The sequence below is a fragment of the Bison bison genome, unplaced genomic scaffold (assembly GCF_000754665.1).
Source record: "Bison bison bison isolate TAMUID 2011002044 unplaced genomic scaffold, Bison_UMD1.0 scf7180017864172, whole genome shotgun sequence".
In the NCBI taxonomy this organism is placed as follows: domain Eukaryota; kingdom Metazoa; phylum Chordata; class Mammalia; order Artiodactyla; family Bovidae; genus Bison; species Bison bison.
The window spans coordinates 1130679-1149252 of NW_011494744.1; the positions used below are offsets into that span (position 1 = coordinate 1130679).

At 40.0% G+C, this 18574-nt stretch overlaps 1 protein-coding gene across 3 annotated transcripts in view; it reads right to left on the bottom strand.

Moving 5' to 3' along the window:
* The window catches only part of LGI1 (leucine-rich, glioma inactivated 1), a 40540-nt gene that overhangs the window by 21826 nt on the left and 140 nt on the right, over positions 1–18574 (bottom strand). Inside the window, exons 2-3 of one of the 3 annotated variants that reach the window (XM_010842176.1) lie at positions 18210–18574; positions 17735–17806 (exon numbers count right to left, since the gene is read on the bottom strand). In XM_010842176.1, the coding sequence (XP_010840478.1) occupies positions 17735–17806; positions 18210–18424 (287 nt within the window). In that variant the 5' untranslated portion in view covers positions 18425–18574. Of the gene's footprint in view, positions 1–17734; positions 17807–17877; positions 18058–18209 lie in introns of those variants that run through there. The other 2 variants (XM_010842175.1, XM_010842174.1) reach the window with 2 other exon arrangements.

Genomic DNA, 18574 nt, shown 5'->3' on the forward strand with positions numbered 1-18574 from the left:
AATTTATTAAAATTTTATTAAATTCTTTTTAATTTATTAAATTTAATAAAATTTATTTTTAATTCTTTATTCATTCTGTATAGGCAGAATGATAGAAGGGGGAGGATGAAATAAGGCAGAAATACATACAGAGAAATACCTCCTGTGTTCACTGGCTTGCAAACTGTCCCAGGGACTTAAAAATTGCTCATTTCAAGCCACTGCAAGAAATGACTTCTAACATTCATTCTCCTTATGTTGAATCAGATGCAAAACAGATTATGATATGGATATAAGTGGCCAGAATTAGCCCACACATGTCAGAGAAATAAAGTAGGGTTTTTGCTAACATTTTTATCTGCTCATTCATTGCTTATCCCTAGCACCTATAATCAGAGAAGGCAATGGCACCCCACTCCAGTACTCTTGCCTGGAGAATCCCATGGACGGAGGAGCCTGGTGGGCTGCAGTCCATGGGATCGCTAAGAGTCGGACATGACTGAGCGACTTCACTTTCACTTTTCACTTTCATCCATTGGAGGAGGAAATGGCAACCCACTCCAGTGTTCTTGCCTGGAGAATCCCAGGGACCAGGGAGCCTGGTGGGCTGCCCTGTATGGGGTCGCACAGAGTCAGACACGACTGAAGCGACTTAGCAGTAGCAGCAGCAGCACCCCTATAATAGTGCCTCTCCCATAGTGGACACTGAATAAATATTTGTTAAAGAGGAATTTACTTTACATTAAATTCTGGTCATTACTACATTACTAGATTTAATGTTCCTTATAGCAGGGACTTATCCTTGTTGATTTTTGTGTCCTTAGTCCTGAGCACAGTTCCTGGCTGAAAGCTGTTTGCTGAACTAGTTTTTAGAGATCAAAACTTCTGGCTAAAAGTACAACGATATGTGAAAATATGGGTGAATCTCATACACCTAAATCCAGGGAAAGAAGCCAAAATGCAATAAAGTACATCCTATATAATTGCTCTTATATAAAGAAGAAAACCTAGCAAAACTAACCTATGCTGGCAGAAGTCAAGAGAACATTTACATCTTGGAGATGAGAAGAGGGCACAGAGGAAGTCTGGGGTAGTGATAATGCTTGGTTTCTTGACCTGGGTGCTGGTTACAAGGGTTGTTCACTTTATAAAAAGTCATGAGGAAAGGGGTGGGGTGATAAATAGGCAGAGCATAGAGGAGTTTTAGGGCAATGAATATACTCTGTATGATGCCACAATGATGGGTACATGTCTCTATACATTTTCCCAAACCCATAGGATGCACAGCACCAAGACTGAACCCTAGTTTAGACTCTGGCTGATCAAGTAAATTCATCAGTTGTAACAGAGATACTACCATGGTGGAGGATGTAGGGGATGGGGAGGCTATGCATGTGTCAGGGTGAGGAGTCTATGGGAAATTCTGTGCCTTCTCTTCTATTTTGCTGTGAACCTAAAACTGCTCTAAAAAATTAAGTCTTAAACTCTCAAGATGTACACTTAGGATATGCACACTTTTCTTTATATAAATTTTATTTTAATAAAAAGTTTTCTTATAAAAGCTAAAACAAATTCCTTTGGCTAAGATAATATTGAATATGTTAGTCCTTAGATTCTAAATTCAATTGTAATTTTCTGTGGACAAGGATTCCATGGGCAAAAATTTGTACATTTATACATACATTCTAAACATAGTCGGTTGAACAGGCTATCCATTTTATTATCCTGTGTATACTTAAGACTTAAAAAGATCCTGTTCTATAAAGAGGGTAAAATGCCCATCTTTAATTTTTATAGGTTCCTTTAGAAAGTTTGATTTCAATATCATAATTTGTTATTGAGCCAGATATGGTAAAGAATCCCATAGTCCTTGTTAAAGGAAACTATGTCACCCCACCTCATCTTGATGTACAACAGACCTGGGGCAGACCTGTGTGGCCATGTTTTATACCTCATGACTTCTATCACTTTTCTTAAATTATTAGAACAAGAAGGACTCCTTTTCTCATCCAGAATAGCTGATCCTGAGGTCAGTCAGCATCCCATGGCCCAACTAGTCTGGTTCAAAAAGGTGAGTTAGGCTAAAGATGAATCCCTTCTTGAGAATTTGGAATCACAGAGATGGAACCATCCAGCAGAGGAGCTGAAGGAGGAAAGATGCCTTAGGGTTGAGTCAGCTCTGTGTGCAGGGTGCACTCAGAAGACAGCGGAATGTGGAGGAGACCTCACAAAGGGCTGTGTGTGTGAGGCTGAATCAGGGAGATGCCCAGATCTGTGTTTGATCCTAGACCTGTGCTTCTCAATCTTAGCTTCACTTGGAATCACCTAGAGAGCTTTATAAATACTGTTACCATGTTCTCACCCTCAAGGATTCTGGTTAGTCTGGTTAAATTCTATACCTGTGATGTGGCCTGAACGTGGGATGTTTAAAAACTCCCTAGGTGTCTCTTACATGCAGCCAGGGCTGCATATGGTAAACTTTCTGGTCAGTTACGGTAGCCTTCCTTTACCTGTGGCGACCAAGGGAACCTCTGCTTCTAGTAGCAGGTGTGGCTGGAATGGGAGCTCTGATACACAGAGATGCTGTAGATTGTCCCATGCCCCTAACTACAGGTAGCAAGAGTCCATGATACCGTAACTCAGATTTGACGACTGTCCTCACAACTGCAGCACACGGAGGGGTGGGTGGGGATCAATGTATTGTCTGAACAAACTCCTTACCCTGAGCTCCAAATCAGAGACCTCACCCCATAGATTTGCCAAACAGCCATCCTGTGGGTTTGTTCAGGGACATTGTAGAATGTGTCCTCTGCCCCTGGGCCTGTGGGAACATTTGAGGTCTCTGACACTTCCTTTCTTCTTAGGAAGGGGAAGAGGCAAGAATGTTCCCTAGAATGTTGGTGGGGGTGGACACAAGGCTGCACCTTGACCTTTCTGTACCTTAGCCATCAGTCTCATAAATTCAGTATGAAAACAAGGGAGTATAGGAACGGTGGGGAGGATTGTTTTCCTCTGCAATGAAGGGCATGTATGTTTTCTTACCAAGAAAGATTTAAGACCATTCATAGATCAATCGATTGCTCAGTTGTGTCTGACTCTTTTGCAACTCCATGGACTGTAACCTGCCAGGCTCCTCTGTCTGTGGAATTTTCCAGGCAAGAATACCGGAGTGGGTTGCCATGTTCTACTCTAGGGGATCTTCCCGACCCAGGGATTAAACCTGCATATCTTGTGTCTCCTGCATCGGCAGGTGTATTCTTTACCACTAGCGACACCTGGTATGTTTCCTTGCCAAGAAACAGATTTAAAACCATACACATCAACCATCAATTCCGTGCAGGCAATAGCTCATTCTTTAAATCATCATTGTGGCCTCCACAATAACCTGTGTTTCATAAAATGCTGCTGCATTTTCTTACTGGGGCTTTGAAACAAGTCTGTGAAAGTGGTAGAGTAGGTGTTAACAGCTGTTTGACAGGAGCAAACTGTGGCCCAGAGGGCTGCTAAAAGCTTTGACCAAGATCATAAGACCCAAGACTCCTGGTCCACTGTCCTTTCCACACCCTGGGTGGTCTCTCAGCGGGAGCCGGACCACATAATGACACACCATTCCCATTACGGCAGGCAACTATAATAACACTGCTCAGCTTATGAGGATTTAAGAAATCTCATTAAATTATAATTCCTTTTTTAAAAGGAATTAATTATTCAAAAGAAGTATCCTAAAAGTCACGGTAAGATTAAAAACTATTTTTTTAAGTCAAGAATTTTAAAAAATCTAAACTATCACAACATTGTCAAGCAGTTATACTCCAAGTTAAAAAAAAAAGAATTTAAAAAATATGAATGCAGTTTGGTGTATTCTGCTTAAGGATACTATAGGCTCAGTGTAAAAATTCTGGAAAACTCAGAAAAACTTAGAGAAGACAATAAAAATGACTGTCACCATACTACCCAAAGATATGAATATACATAATACCTATATGATATATGCATTTATATATTTATAAAATTTATAAACTTAGAATAATAATTTTTATTGTTCTGTGTCCTCCTTTGCATGTACTTATTTTTTCAAGAACAATTTCTTATGACAAGTTGTCCTCATTGCAACTCTTATGACAAGTTGCAATGTAAAATGTTAACAGATGAGTAAGTCTTGTATTATAAATATTTCAGGATTTAACTTTTTTGTTGTTGATTCCAATTTTCACTGTTATGAACACTACCATGACTACTCTCACATGCAAGTATTTTTCCATATCCTTACTTCTTTCCTTAGAGTAGACTTACAATAGATTTTTTTAAGCTGGCATTGTTGGATTATACATGGTTTTTATGTCTCCATTTATTACTAACTTGTATCACACTATGTATTCAATTCTGAATATAGAAATGCCTATTATCACATCCTTACCAATAGTTAGTTGTTTCTTTTTCTACGAAATCATCCTTTGACAATTTTTGCTGCTTTCTAAGCATCTTTTATTTATTAAGGATATAACCTATTCTTTTCCTTTCTTATCTGATGCTGAATGTTTCCCTACTGATTATGATTTGCCTTTTGAATCATAATTTTTAGCATACAGATATTTTACATTTCTAACAAAATATATCAATGTCTATTGCATATTCTTTCTTTGCTGTAATTCTTAAAGTGTTTCTTCCTACCTTGATATTAATGAAATATTACTTAACCCTCCCTCTATAACTTTTCTTTTTTAACTCTAATTTATTTGGAGCTTGCTTTTATCTATGATGTGAGGTGACACACTGCCTTGATTCCTTCCTAGATATTTACTCAAATTTGCCAAAGCCTGTCATTGAATAATTAATGCCTTTCCCACTTGTGTGTACATATTCAGTTCAGTCAGTTCAGTCGCTCAGTCGTGTCTGACTCTTCGCGACCCCATGGACCACAGTATGCCAGTCCTCCCTGTCCATCACCAACTCCCGGAGTTTACTCAAATTCAGCTCCATTGAGTCAGTGACGCCATCCAACCATCTCATCCTCTGTCGTCCCCTTCTCCTCCTGCCGTCAATCTTTCCCAGCATCAGGGTGTCTTCAAATGAGTCAGCTTCAAATATTGGAGTTTCAGCTTTAGTATCGGTCCTTACAATGAATACACAGGACTGATCTCCCTTAGGATGGACTAGTTGGATCTCCTTGCAGTCCAAGGGACTCTCAAGAGTCTTCTCCAACACCACACTTCAAAAGCATCAATTCGTTGGGGCTCGGCTTTCTTCACAGTCCAACTCTTACATCCATACATAACTGCTGGAAAAACCATAGCCTTGACTAGACGGACCTTTGTTGGCAAAGTAATGTCTCTGCTTTTGAATATGCTATCTAGGTTGGTCATAACTTTCCTTCCAAGGAGTAAGCATCTTTTAATTTCATGGCTGCAGTCACCATCTGCAGTGATTTTGGAGCCCCCACAAATAAAGTCAGCCACTGTTTCCACTGTTTCCCCATCTATTTACCATGAAGTGATGGGATCGGATGCCATTATCTTAGTTTTCTGAATGTTAAGCTTTAAGCCAACTTTTTCACTCTCCTCTTTCACTTTCATCAAGAGGCTTTTTAGTTCTTCACTTTCTGCCACAAGGGTGGTGTCATCTGCATATCTGAGGTTATTGGTATGTCTCCCTGCAATCTTGATTTCAGCTCGTGCTTCATCCAGCCCAGTGTTTCTCATGATGTACTCTGCATGTAAGTTAAATAAGCAGAGTGACAATATACAGCCTTGACATACTCCTTTTCCCTATTTGGAACCAGTCTGTTGTTCCATGTACAGTTCTAACTTTTGCTTCTAGGGACCAGGGAAGCTGCGTACAGATTTCTCAAGAGGCAGGTCAGGTGGTCTGGTATTCCCATCTGTTTCAGAATTTTCCACAGTATATTGTGATCCACACAGTAGAAGTGAAAAATAGATTTAAGGGACTAGATCTGATAGACAGAGTGTACATATTACTTCCTTCAAAAATCTGCTATTTTATAGGGTTTTTCCAAAGATGAAATCTTGAATTTACTTACTATTCCTACTGTTTCCTAATTTATTATTTTATATGCTAATTATTTATTTTCTCTTGAGTTCCTTAGAAGATGTATTGTTTCATGCTCAATTCATATATTTTTATTCTTTCTGATTTAAAATGAAAGTATTTAGAAATATGACTTTGCCTCTATTTAAAGCATCCAGTACGTCTCTTAAAATTGCATATTTGATTTCAACAAGTATTTAGAATAATATTCTTAAAATTCCCTATTGATGATATTTTTTAAATGTTTTCATGAGTTAAAATTAACATTGCCCTGGGACTAAGGAGGATGAGATCTGTAAAATGCCTGCCAACCCTGAGCTCCAGTTTCTCTTCTGACTACTTGCATTCACCTGTCTGTAGGAGTGGGTCACATCTCTCTATAAGCAATAAATGAACACCAAGGCCGTCAGGTTATTAGGACGTTCTTGGTTGAAAAGCTAGGAACAAAAGCACTTAATTCAAAAGGAACAGAGAAGTGTGTGATAGGGTTAGCATGGAGGTTGGTGTGCTGAGGTCAGCAGTAGAGGAGAAAAGGAAGAAGCAGAGGATCACAGAATGAGGATCTAACTACATTAGGAGGTCAAGGCTGAGGCTGCCCAATGTCCAGCTGGGGGTCTACAAGAGTGAAATGATTGGGCAGGGACATGTGTCAATGCCAAGACTAAAGGGCTGCTAAAGCAGTTTCCTGCCCTGGCTTCACACCTTTTCTAGGGACCAGGAAGGAGCACCCTGAAGAGGGAATCACAAAGCCTGAGCCTTATTTCCCACTTGGCCATAAATCCTCCGTGTGGCCTTGAGCACATCGCTTCTGCTCTCTGTGCTGTCAAATAACCAGAAAGATATGTGAGTCTGGGCTTGTAGAGCTGCAGGCTTCATTCATGGAGGAATAGGCATGGGCTTTGCATGAGGAGTGGGAGTCTTGGGTAGGTAGGTCTGCAGAGGGTTGAATGGGAGGAGTAAACTTGCTGGGAAAATCTCCCCTTGTCTCAAGCCAGACTGGCCCCCTGGCTCTAATGACACTTCTTCAGACTCCCTTTAGTCATCTGTGACCTCTTAACTCCATCAGAACTGACGCTGGCCACAAGTGGTCTGCATCTTGTCTCACAGCTCAAGGCAGATTCTTTCAGCTGTGGAGGGGAGATGCTTTAGGGGGCTTTCCCATACAATCTCTGCTCTGTAAGGGCTACTCTGGATGAAGAAGAGTGAGCAGCCAGCCTCAGGCTATCGCTTAGAGACGGCATTGATTAGATACAAAATAGAGAATCTGGTTTCTAAGCTTGTAGCTGCCACTTTTATTATGTACATGTATATCAAGCAGGTAAATCTATTTCTTCATCCATTAAAAGAGGAATGGTAGTAACAAAAAGACTTCCTGGAAGATTCTGAGAATTATGTGAGATAATATATAAGAGCATCTCGTCAATGCTTCTGCCAAAGAGTATCTCAGCAAACAGCCCAGACATAAAATATCAGAGCTGGAAGAGCTGTTAGATCTAGTGAAGAACATTAGTTATGCAGAGAGGGAAACTGAGGTCCAGTGAGACTGCCATCTGCCTAAGAGAACTGTTATGAGCCTCATCTAGGGAATTGGGCGCCATGGGCAGTGTGTGCAAGCACATTTTGCATACATGTGTGTGCCTGATGTTTATATGTGCACATACATGTAAATGAGAGAGCAAGATGCACACGTTACAGTTGTTAGAGATTTGAGGGCACAGCTGGAAGGGCTGGCCAACTTTTTAGAACTGCCTATGCTTAAATGATTCATACCTTCTAGTTGTTACTAACATTCTCCTTTATTCAAAAGAACAGGGCTGGTTGAACGATAATTAATAACAGGCTGATGATTCACTTCAGTTGAATGCACACATTCTAAGTGCCACGTGAATAATTTTACATTTGAACATATTAAATAGGCTCTTAAATAGGAAAGCATTAAAATGGGAAGCATCACATATGAGCACGTTATGTTCTTTTTGACTCTCATCCTTGGAAAACATTTTCAGTGTAACTCAGAGGACCCTTAGGTAGAACTCTTCTATCTGGATTGATGGAAAATAGCCTTAATTTTGCTCCATGTAAATCTGAGGCGGTGGGGTGCAGCCTAGAGAGATATGCGATTCAATTCCTCAGTTTACAGATGAGGAAAGCAAGGGCCACAAAGTGAGTGACTTACTCAAGGTCACAACTTTTGACTGCAGCAGGGCCAGGTTTAAAATGTAGATTTTAGATTTGCAAGGATTCCCTGGGGGAGTATTCTTAGCCTGCACATTTGAGCATGGATTTGATCTGAGCATAGATCCACCCCTTTGTTTTTTTTTTGTTTTTTTTTTCTTTTTTTTTCACTCCAGTATTCTTGCCTGGAGAATCCCATGCCCCTTTGGTTTTATAGTTCATTATCTTTCATTCCAGAATAATCAAATTTTTCCTTTCTAAGAGTTGGCAAAACTAGTCACAGCCCACCCTCCCGATGCAGTTTATATATGTGGTCTGTTATTTCCCTGCTCCTAAAAAACAAAGAAGAAGGGACTTCAATTTTATTTAAAGCCTGCTGCTGCTAAGTCACTTCAGTCGTGTCCGACTCCGTGCGACCCCATAGACGGCAGCCCACCAGGCTCCCCCGTCCCTGGGATTCTCTAAGCAAGAACACTGGAGTGGGTTGCCATTTCCTTCCCCAATGCATAAAAGTGAAAAGTGAAAGTGAAGTCGCTCAGTCGTGTCCAACTCTTAGCGACCCCGTGGACTGCAGCCTACCAGGCTCCTCCATCCATGGGATTTTCCAGGCAAGAGTACCGGAGTGGGGTGCCATTTAAAGCCTATTGTATGCCAAACCTCATCTTTATCAGATTGCTACTAGGAACTCATTTATTTTTTATTTTATTTTTAAACTTTACATAATTGTATTAGTTTTGCCAAATATCAAAATGAATCCGCCACAGGTATACATGTGTTCCCCATCCTGAACCCTCCTCCCTCCTGCCTCCCCATACCATCCCTCTGGGTCGTCCCAACTCATTTAAATCCTCCAGTGAACACTATAATATACATTTTATAGTCTCCATCTAAGATACAAAGAAACCCGAGGTGCGAGTGGTAAAGTACTTTGAAGCTTGTAGTTGGCAGAGCTGGGATTCTGTGCTCAGTCATAATGGTCAGGGGCAAGGCTTTGCTTCCTCTTTTTAGTCCCAGCAGATCCCAGATCTGCTACAAATCTAGATTAGCCTTGCCTGGTAGTTCCCAGAGTGTGGGGAACACAAGGCCCTCATGCAATTGGGAGGTTTTACATGAACAACAAGAGAGGAAAAAAACAAATTCATGTAAATTGGGTAAGTGAAGTTAACTGAGGTTCCTAATTACAGGAATCTTCCTATCCATAAGTAAACTGAGACTCTTCAAAAGGGATTTGAATACACAGTTTCCCTATCTTATTGATAATGGGACCCTTTTATCATTGAGTTTAACTACAATGAATATACCCAGGAAAATGCTGGATTAGCCGTCTGAAATAGCTTGAGGAAGCCCTCTTAAAACAAAAATAGTGAGAGCATAAATTCAAGCTTACGGGGCTTTTTTCTATTGAACCGGCTACAAGTGATAATTGCACTTACTCTGAAGGACGAAACATCCACTGGGAGGTCCCCAAAGAAGCCGTGTGTGCCACACACGCTGCCTGATCAGGTGGAGAGCTTGGCAGTGAGGCACATTCAAAGAAAATCACACTCAATGAATCCACACTAGCAAAGCTGTCTGAGTCACTCCTTATATGGAGACAGATGGTTTAATGTATCCTTTAAGATGAGATTCTTTCTACCTGCCTAAGTTCTGCTAGCAAGCCTCTTGAGAGCAAGGTAGGGTATTCATAATTAAGCTAATAAATAAAATGAACACCAAAAGTGTAGATTCCCAGTATCCTATTGGAGGTTAAGAAAAGGAAAACAACAAAAAGAAATTCCAGAGGTTTTCTAAGCCAAGGTGCATTGTGAGTAGCCAAGCATGAATAGAAAGGGCAGTTTCCCAAATTTATTTGAGCACAGAACTTTTTTTTTTCAGGACACATGTTCCACAGGACACAAGATGAGAAAACATTGGTCTAAGGTATAACTTTAAAGTATATAAGTTCTTTGTCATTTGCCCTTTTCTGTGTCTCTGTCCCTCTCTTTTTTAAAGCTGGGAGACTAGAGCCTACACATACCAATAAGAGCTGAATCCTAGGGATACTCCATGTTCTTGCCAGCAACGCTGCCACCCTTTCAAAGGGCTTTTGAAACTCTTTTTCAGTGATTGTCTCCAGGGATCAGGACACAGTCCTCAGAATATCCTCATTAATGGCAAAAGTTGACCCTCTGAGAGGGGGTTTGATTTGGGGAACAAAACTGTGCAAAGTTAAGCCCAGTTATTCATGTTCAAGAGGAAGTAGACAGATGTAGGTAAAAGTGAGGATGTGGGTTTAAGCTCCGACTTTACCTCTTACGAGAGGTGTGACATCACAGAGGTTACCTGACTCTTCTAGGACTCAGTGCTTCATCTGCAAAATGGACATAATCACACTTCCTCACAGGGTTACTGTGACAATGAATAAAAAATGAGACAGATAAAGTGCTTAGCACCAAGTAATACAAGTGACAAATGTCCCCTAACAAAACTTTGTCTGATTTTATTGTATGACTTGCAAACTGGCAATGAAGATAATTCTCAAAGATCTAGAAATGTTTAGCTATAGAAGCAAAGTTAGGAGGAATCTCTGATCTCCTGTAAGGAATTCTCTGAAAGTCAAGAGTTACTTGTATATATAAATTCTAGTCTGTTTATTTTTTAAAGGCTCGGGTTTTTGTTTTTTTTTAAGATTTTCTTTTATGTGGACCATTTTTAACGTCTTTACTGAATTGTTACCATTTGCTTCTGTTTTATGTTTTGGTTTTATCCCGTAAGATGCATGTGGGATCTTAGCTCCCTCACCAGGGATAGAACCTGCACCCCCTGCACTGGAAGGTGAAGTCTTAACCACGGGACTGCCAGGGAAGTCCCCCATAAAGGCTCATTGCTTTTTAATCACATTTTACACAGGTGAACACCTGTCATCTTGCCATTTAAATGGCCTCAACAATTCCTTTCCAGTCCTTGCCCAGTGGGAGGGATATTGAAACACTGTTTTATCATCAGCCACCATGGGGGGGCCTGATAAAGTCCCAGTGGACCTGCTTGGGAAATTGGGAACTACATTATTATTCTACTAATAGTTTTATAATAGCCAATTTCATAATGTGAAGCTCTTTCATTAAACAATCTAATTTACTGGTTTGTTAGAACTGATACAATACATTTTTTCCATTTCCCTAACAAGGTCATTTTCTGTATTATATTAAAGTACCCTGTTTGTAGAACAGAATACAATAGCATTTTTAAGCAGAAAGAAACATAAGTTAATTGAACATGAAGGTCTCAAAAATGCCAGTTATGTGTGTTTTGTTTGGTCTTTATTCTGTTTAAAAATCTACCTCCAGATTTCTGCCTTCTTCTGAAAATTAAAATAATATGACCCATCTTCATGTAGCACATTCTCATCAGCAATAATCAGTTGGAACTGAAGATTCATTTTTAGGTAAGACATGTCTTCTCTGGTTTAACCCCCGTCACTACCACTCCCTATTGTCTTATACTCAACTGTTTCTTTCATTTACCTTATCATCCGAACCCCCATTGGGCATTTGAGTTTGAGAACCATGTTTTAATCTATCTCTGGTATTTTACACATATAAAATCTGAAATCCAGGGATACTTGGTCACACAGTCTATTACTGTCTGAACTGTATTTCAAAACCATGTCTCATGTCTCCTGATCTCTACTTCAGGTTTCTCTCCATCTTATCACAGAACTACTCATCCTAAGACTGGCCAGTGTTAATTATTTTTAATAAAACCTGACATGTTTACAAAATATGGTGCCAGTTGTTTTTTTCACGAGTGAGAGGATTCTGCTTCCTCTTTCCCCTCCCATCCTCTGAAGGGTAAATAGTTCACCTTTCTTGTGAGAAGTATTTGAAGAAAGATTTCTTAGCAAGTTCTGATGCAGACCTATGTGTAGAACAATGAAATTTTAAAGCTAGCATTGTAGGCAAACCCAGCCTATACAATCAGATGCTAATCTGATGTTATGGTCATTCAAATTAAAGTGATTTTCAGAACAAATAATAAAAGCTAATGTTTATTGAGTTATAGGAACTGTTCCAAGTGCTTTACATGTATTATTTCATTTAATCCTGGCTATAATCCTGTATAACAGGTACTATGATTATTGCCCACTTTGTATTAATAGAGGCAGGTAATGTAGCCTCTCTCAGCTGTAAACTCAACAGTGGGCAAGAGTCACCATCATCACCAATCAACTGAGTACCATTTTGAACAAAACGAGAGAGCTTATCAAGACTACTTTATCATACCTTTAAATACAGGCAAAATAGAGTTTACCTCTTTAGGGCTCACCTCCAACTTGGAGCTGCTGTGTCAAAGCAGGGAGGGAGAGCTGGCACCCAGCTGTGTGTCTCCCACAAAACCCAGTGCTGTGCCTGTTGCACAGGAGAATCCCAAAAAGTTTTTGCTGAAATGGGAGGCTTCTGCTTTCATTTTGTTACTGCTTGCAGCTATACAATGAATAAACACTTGTTTTAGCTAAGCCACTGTACATAAAAAGGAAACTATCTTTGTGTTCACAAATTTGGTTTCCATCTTAATAATGCTTAATCAGCATCTTTCTTTGGATGTCCGGATAAAAGGGGAGTTTGACCTTTCACAGGAGAGAGGCTAGTCCAACCTGAGAGACAACCAGGGTGGCAAATAAGAGTCTGTGCTTGTCAAAGACCTAGAGGAAATCAGAGGGACACAAAAGGGTTCCAGGCAGTGGGTCTAAAGAAAGATTCTGGATGCTTTGTCTTTTAAGTTCTGGTACACTAGAAACATCTGTTGAAGAAGCTTGACATCATAAGGTCATGAGCAAATACCTCTTCACACTTTCTTTTGGTTCAGCCCACATTCCAGACCTCCACACTATTGGCTCGTGTGAAATCTGATCGCGTATATCAAACAAAAGGAAGTGTGAACGTGACTGAAACTACTGATAGGAAGACAGAAGTCTCTAGTATAAAATCTATGAAAATATGAATTGAATTCAACAAATATATAATAAGCAAAATCTTAATCTAAGCTTATAACATCCTTTCTAGGACCATGGCTATTGAGAACCCTCTGTTAGAGACAAGGGCAGATACAAATAGCTCTAAAAATGATGGGAAGAATTAGAAGCATCAGAAAAGTCTGTAGAACTTGAGAAAATTGAGGTCAGGGAATGAGGTACTTCAGGCTGGCATGGATGGAGCTTGTGGTGAGTGTGTGTGTGTGTGTGTGTGTGTATGAGAGATGACCCTAGACAAATAGCCAAACTCTATTAATACTAACTCAGATGTTCAGACGTTTCTCTGTTTCTAGGGAGCCTTTAAAGGCTTCCAAGCATGAGGGTATCAGGGTGAGATCTGCACTTCAGGAAGGTAATGCTAATGGAGGTGGGGAGGAAGGGGGTCCAGACGCCGGGGGGCCAGTGTAAAACCTCCCCCAGCAGCCTGTGGAACAGCGACTGCAGCCTCAGTTAGGATCATGGTCCTGGGGTCAAGAGGAGATGGCAGATTCTTATGCAGTTTGATGGGGGGCTTTTCCTGTTGAAAGTGGACCTGAAGAGCTAACTCCTAACTTTCCTGGTTGAATAATTGAGAGGATGAAATACGCTTTCAGAGAAAACATTTGTTATACAGGGCTGCGTGCACAGTCACAACGATTCAGTAAGAAGTTAAAAATCAGAGATATGGGTCACTGGTCAGATTGTAGACAAAACAGCCCAGATGATTGAAATTTTTACTTCTTGGTCCATTGTAGGCCATCACCTGGGCACAAACCAAACCATACTCATCCACAAGCAGTGATTCCTCTAGAAGCCCTCTTAGCTGATAGGTTTGGCTTGAGTAATCATTGAAGGTCATGAAATGTTTCTTAACACTTGTCATGTAAAGAGAAATAGATAAAGAGGCCAATCACTGTGAAGGTGATATAGGCTATGGATGTTTTTCCCTGGACAAATAATATTTTTGAGAACTAACTGATAAAATTAAAGTAAGGATGGACTTATTATTTGTCTTGTTCATGCTGTTTACTTCTAGGTTTTTTGGGTTTTGATTTCTTATGAACTATATATTTATGTGTTGATTAATAAAAGAAATGATTATATCCTCCCCCCCACAGAGGGATCAGTTCTATTGCTTCAAACAAGATCAGACTTCATTGGAATACATAGAATATTTTCCAGCTACCCTGATTTCTTATATAAAGATTTTGTGTGTGTGCATGATACTAACTGAACCCTGTTACTCCCTGCAAATAGAACTCTCTGAAGAGTTCTATTAGATAGCTTTAGTTTATTAAAAATTTTATGAACAAATGGCAATGTGTTCACATTTTATACTTTAAATTTGAATTTTACTTCTGTAATGAGCCCATATCATTGGGGATTTTAGTCTGTGGTTGAGAAGAACAGGGCTGTCCAGTGTGAAAACACATTTCTGTAAATTCCATTCACTACAAGTACCACTCCCTCTCACTGAAAGCAAACTAGAATGAATAATCATTCCCATTGGTTAAGTTTCACAGCAGGCCTATGGAAAACATGAATGGAATTACATTTGCTGGGGAAAGATTTTTTTTTTTTTTTGCTGTTGTTTAAAACCATAGGTGTTTTTTAAAAAAAGGCTCATATAATTAATCTGACGAAATTTCATTGGATAATTTTATTCTTTCTCTCTTCTCTACAGAGTGTGGGCTTTTGTTTTTCTTGTTCTCTGACACACATTGCCAGCCACAGCCTACCAGGATCTTCTCCCCCAGAACATGTAACTTAAGGAGGCATTGCGTCTGTTTCCCTCAGTACCCCAGGCTGACATCTCACAAAGTACTTTTCATCATGACTTCTGCAGAAGGTCTGAAAAAGCATTTGGGGCCATAATGAAATTATCAGACTTTTAGGGTGGGTGATGGGAATGGGTCTTTTCTTTTTCCACAACTGAGCAAGAAACCAACTGCCTTTGGACATCAATGGAGCAGAATTGATTCAGAAGCTTATCTCTTCACAAACTGTGACAGGTCTGTTTGGTAATCTGCGGTCACAAATGCTATTAGAATCCATTGCAAACCCCAAGCAATGGCTGGTGGGATCCAGCAGCAAATCCATTGCAAACCCCAAGCAATGGCTGGTCTGATGGCAAAGGTCGTGCAAAGGAAATCAGACCCCTGGGTCTCCATGTTCCAGTGGGGAGTTTTCAGGGCACTGGATGGCCCCGTCCCACAGAAGAACTCTTTGTGTCTGCGAAGTATGCATTCCCTCCACTGTTATGATTATGGCATTATTCATACTTGGAGCCTTTTCATTTATTTCCTCCTCAGTGAAAATGCACTTATTAGACCCTTTCCCAAGGACAGGAGGAAACAGAGAACATTGGACAGGAAGAATGGGGAGCAAAATCTTTAGGAAACAGAATCCTGGAGATTAGAGACAAACTTTGACCCCTGCTGTATTGAGTTTAGCCAATGTGAGTTAAGTAAGGACATCCAGGGCAAAAATTACTCGCCCTTTTGTTATTTCTGAAACCTGAACTGCTTTTAGAAATAAGGGTTGGAATGTTCCATAGGAACTCGGAGCATGGAACGCAGGGGCATGGCACACACACTCGGTGCGGGCTATTTAAAAACCAGTTCCTTGGCTTCCCTCTGTGATTCTAAATACGTGTAATCACATTACCCTGCAGCAGCCGGTAACTATTTCTATAACATTGTCCAGCATCTGTGCTTGCTGAGGCTGGGTCCACCCAGCGGAAACAAAGTGGAAAGATGCTAACTGATGAGGTCGATCAATCCAGGTGTTTGTTCTGTGTCACAACTAACAACCGTCTGATGTTGTTAGTAGTGTGTGTCAAATGACACTTCTTGAACTGATCTATTTAATTATCCTGGGGAGAGAGAAGTGCCTCAGTCCATCAAAAGGATGCTTTTAAAATGAGCTATTTGCGTTTTTGACAAATAATAACATAGTCACAATCGATCACTTTCTCACATACAACCAGTTCTTATCCTATGAAAGGGTCCCAGCATTGATGACTTTGCCTCTTTTTTTAATTTGTTTGATGTACTAAACAAACTAATTTGTTCATTGCCCTAATCAACTATTAGCTGTCAGTCAAACAGATAATCACTTAGGAATATTCTACTCAATTGTTAATCATTCAAAGACATTAGCTAGAAGAAGGATATTAGTCAACATTATTACATAATGTCAAAACACTTGATCAGGTTTGCAAAATGGAATAGTCAAATCAGTTTGGGGATTTCATATAGACAAAACAATAGATTAAGTGATTTTTCTAGCTTTTTTAGCTTCATGTAAAAAGTTAAAACCCTACCATTTATAAAATGTGTAACCACTTGTCATATCCTATGCCAAGCATTTTATCTACTTAAATCTCATTTATTTCTGATGACAACCTTTCAAAGTGTCATCACCTCCATTTTACAGATGAGAAGACTGAGGCTCAGAGAGATTTAGTCATTTGCACACAATTACATGTCTAGCTTCTAGGGAGTGGTGGAGTGAGATTTACATACAGATCTCTCTCATTTCAAATCCATGCAATTTGCCTCTCCGTATGTAAAACTTCAAATAGCCAAAATGGCCAAGTAAGGTAAGAAAACAAAAACCCTAAAACAAAACAAACAAGCAAAAAAACTTGAGTCCTGGATCATGCAGTTAAGATAACCACAACTCAGTTGATGGACAATTGGCTGATTTCCCCCCCTGGAACCGGTAATGACAAGCCACTCTGTGGCCTGACACCTGAGCACCAGGGGACCTCTTGCCCCCTGTGCGGTCCTGCTCTGAGAACTAGCACTCCAGCTGCCAAACATTACAAATGAGAACAAGTTATCCGTGTTACATTATGCCTGTGGAAAGATCTAATTTCTTAGTCAAATATTATTTTTTGACTATTTTCAGACATAGATTGAATATGTGGTTCCCTCATGGCTATCTCAAAGCACATAGCAAAGACTAATCCTTTGCACTATCCTATATTAATATTTTCTTTCCCTCCTTATAAGGAGATGAGTTATAAATCAGGTGAGATTAGAAAGCAGTCACTCAAGAATGAATATTTTAAGGAATTACCTAGAAAGAACTGAGATTTTTCTTCCCCACATGGTAAATCATACAGAGTAGCAGCCGCCCCAGGTCTCCCAGGACAACATCTTGAGCGCATATGTTATGCTGGGTTCTGTATTGACTAATTCGGAAACTCCAGGGTAAAATAACCAAAGTTCCCAAGTCAAAAATGAAAGTAAAAGGGGAGACTGAAGTGAGGATCACTGTTACAACATTCCAACAACTTCACAAATAGCCATGAGAGTAGCCGGCATTACAGGTTAGCAAATTTACCATTGCAAGCGTCAACCTGCACACTGGTGTCAGGTCGCAAACAAGCCCATCTACCTCTCACTTTACTGATCATTCTTTTCCTCTCCAGAAATATAATCACATTTGACAAAATTAATATTGAGATAATTTTACTAGAGGGCTTATCTAAATATATGCTATATTAAAAATAGTCATGATATAAATATTTCTCACAAGAGCTGCAGCGATGGTGTGAATAAAAAACTCCCTTCGGAGATTTCAGTAAAACCAGATCTCACAAAGGATCTGAAAGAAAACAAAACAAAACAACAAACAGACACACACAAAGACACACACACACAAAACACAGAACAAACCTTATGTTAATCCGGTTTAGCAAAACAGTCATTATTTGACACTATTTCATGAAGTATGATACTGTGCCTTGCCAGCTGAAGTAGGAGGCATGAATCTGCTGCAGGTTTCTCATAATAATGTTCCGGGAGTGGAAGATATCTAAGCATGTTCTGTAGCAGCTATTAAGAATCAAAATTTCTAAATGCAGCAGACTGTTAGCTCTGTCAAACAGCCAGGCGTGCAAGAGGAATCACTCTCCCCATGCCCTTTTACCAATACATACAAAGACCCAAATACATCGGCTGGAATTTTTAAATCGTAAATTAGATATCAAAATGCTTACGGGCCTTACAATGAGATAACGTCAGGAGGAACGGTGCGTGGAATGGATCTGGCATTCTCACATAAGGCATTATCTTTGGTACAAGTACACACGGCAGGGCATTTTGGCTTTGCTGGTTTCTTCCCCTCAGTCAGCAGAAGCGCAGATAAGAGACATAGGCAATAAGCAATTCTTTTCAGGGGGATGCAGGCATTTCCCATCCTTTGGCTTCTCTCTGATTCCATGCAGTCGAAAAAATATCCCCAAACATGAACAGGGCTTCTGGAATTCAGATGGTGATTGTCTTGCTCTAAGATCAGGTCACATAAGAGTCCACCCTTTTCCTTTGCCTCTGTCTCTCTGCTTTTCAAAACAGGGACCTGCAGCTGATTCGT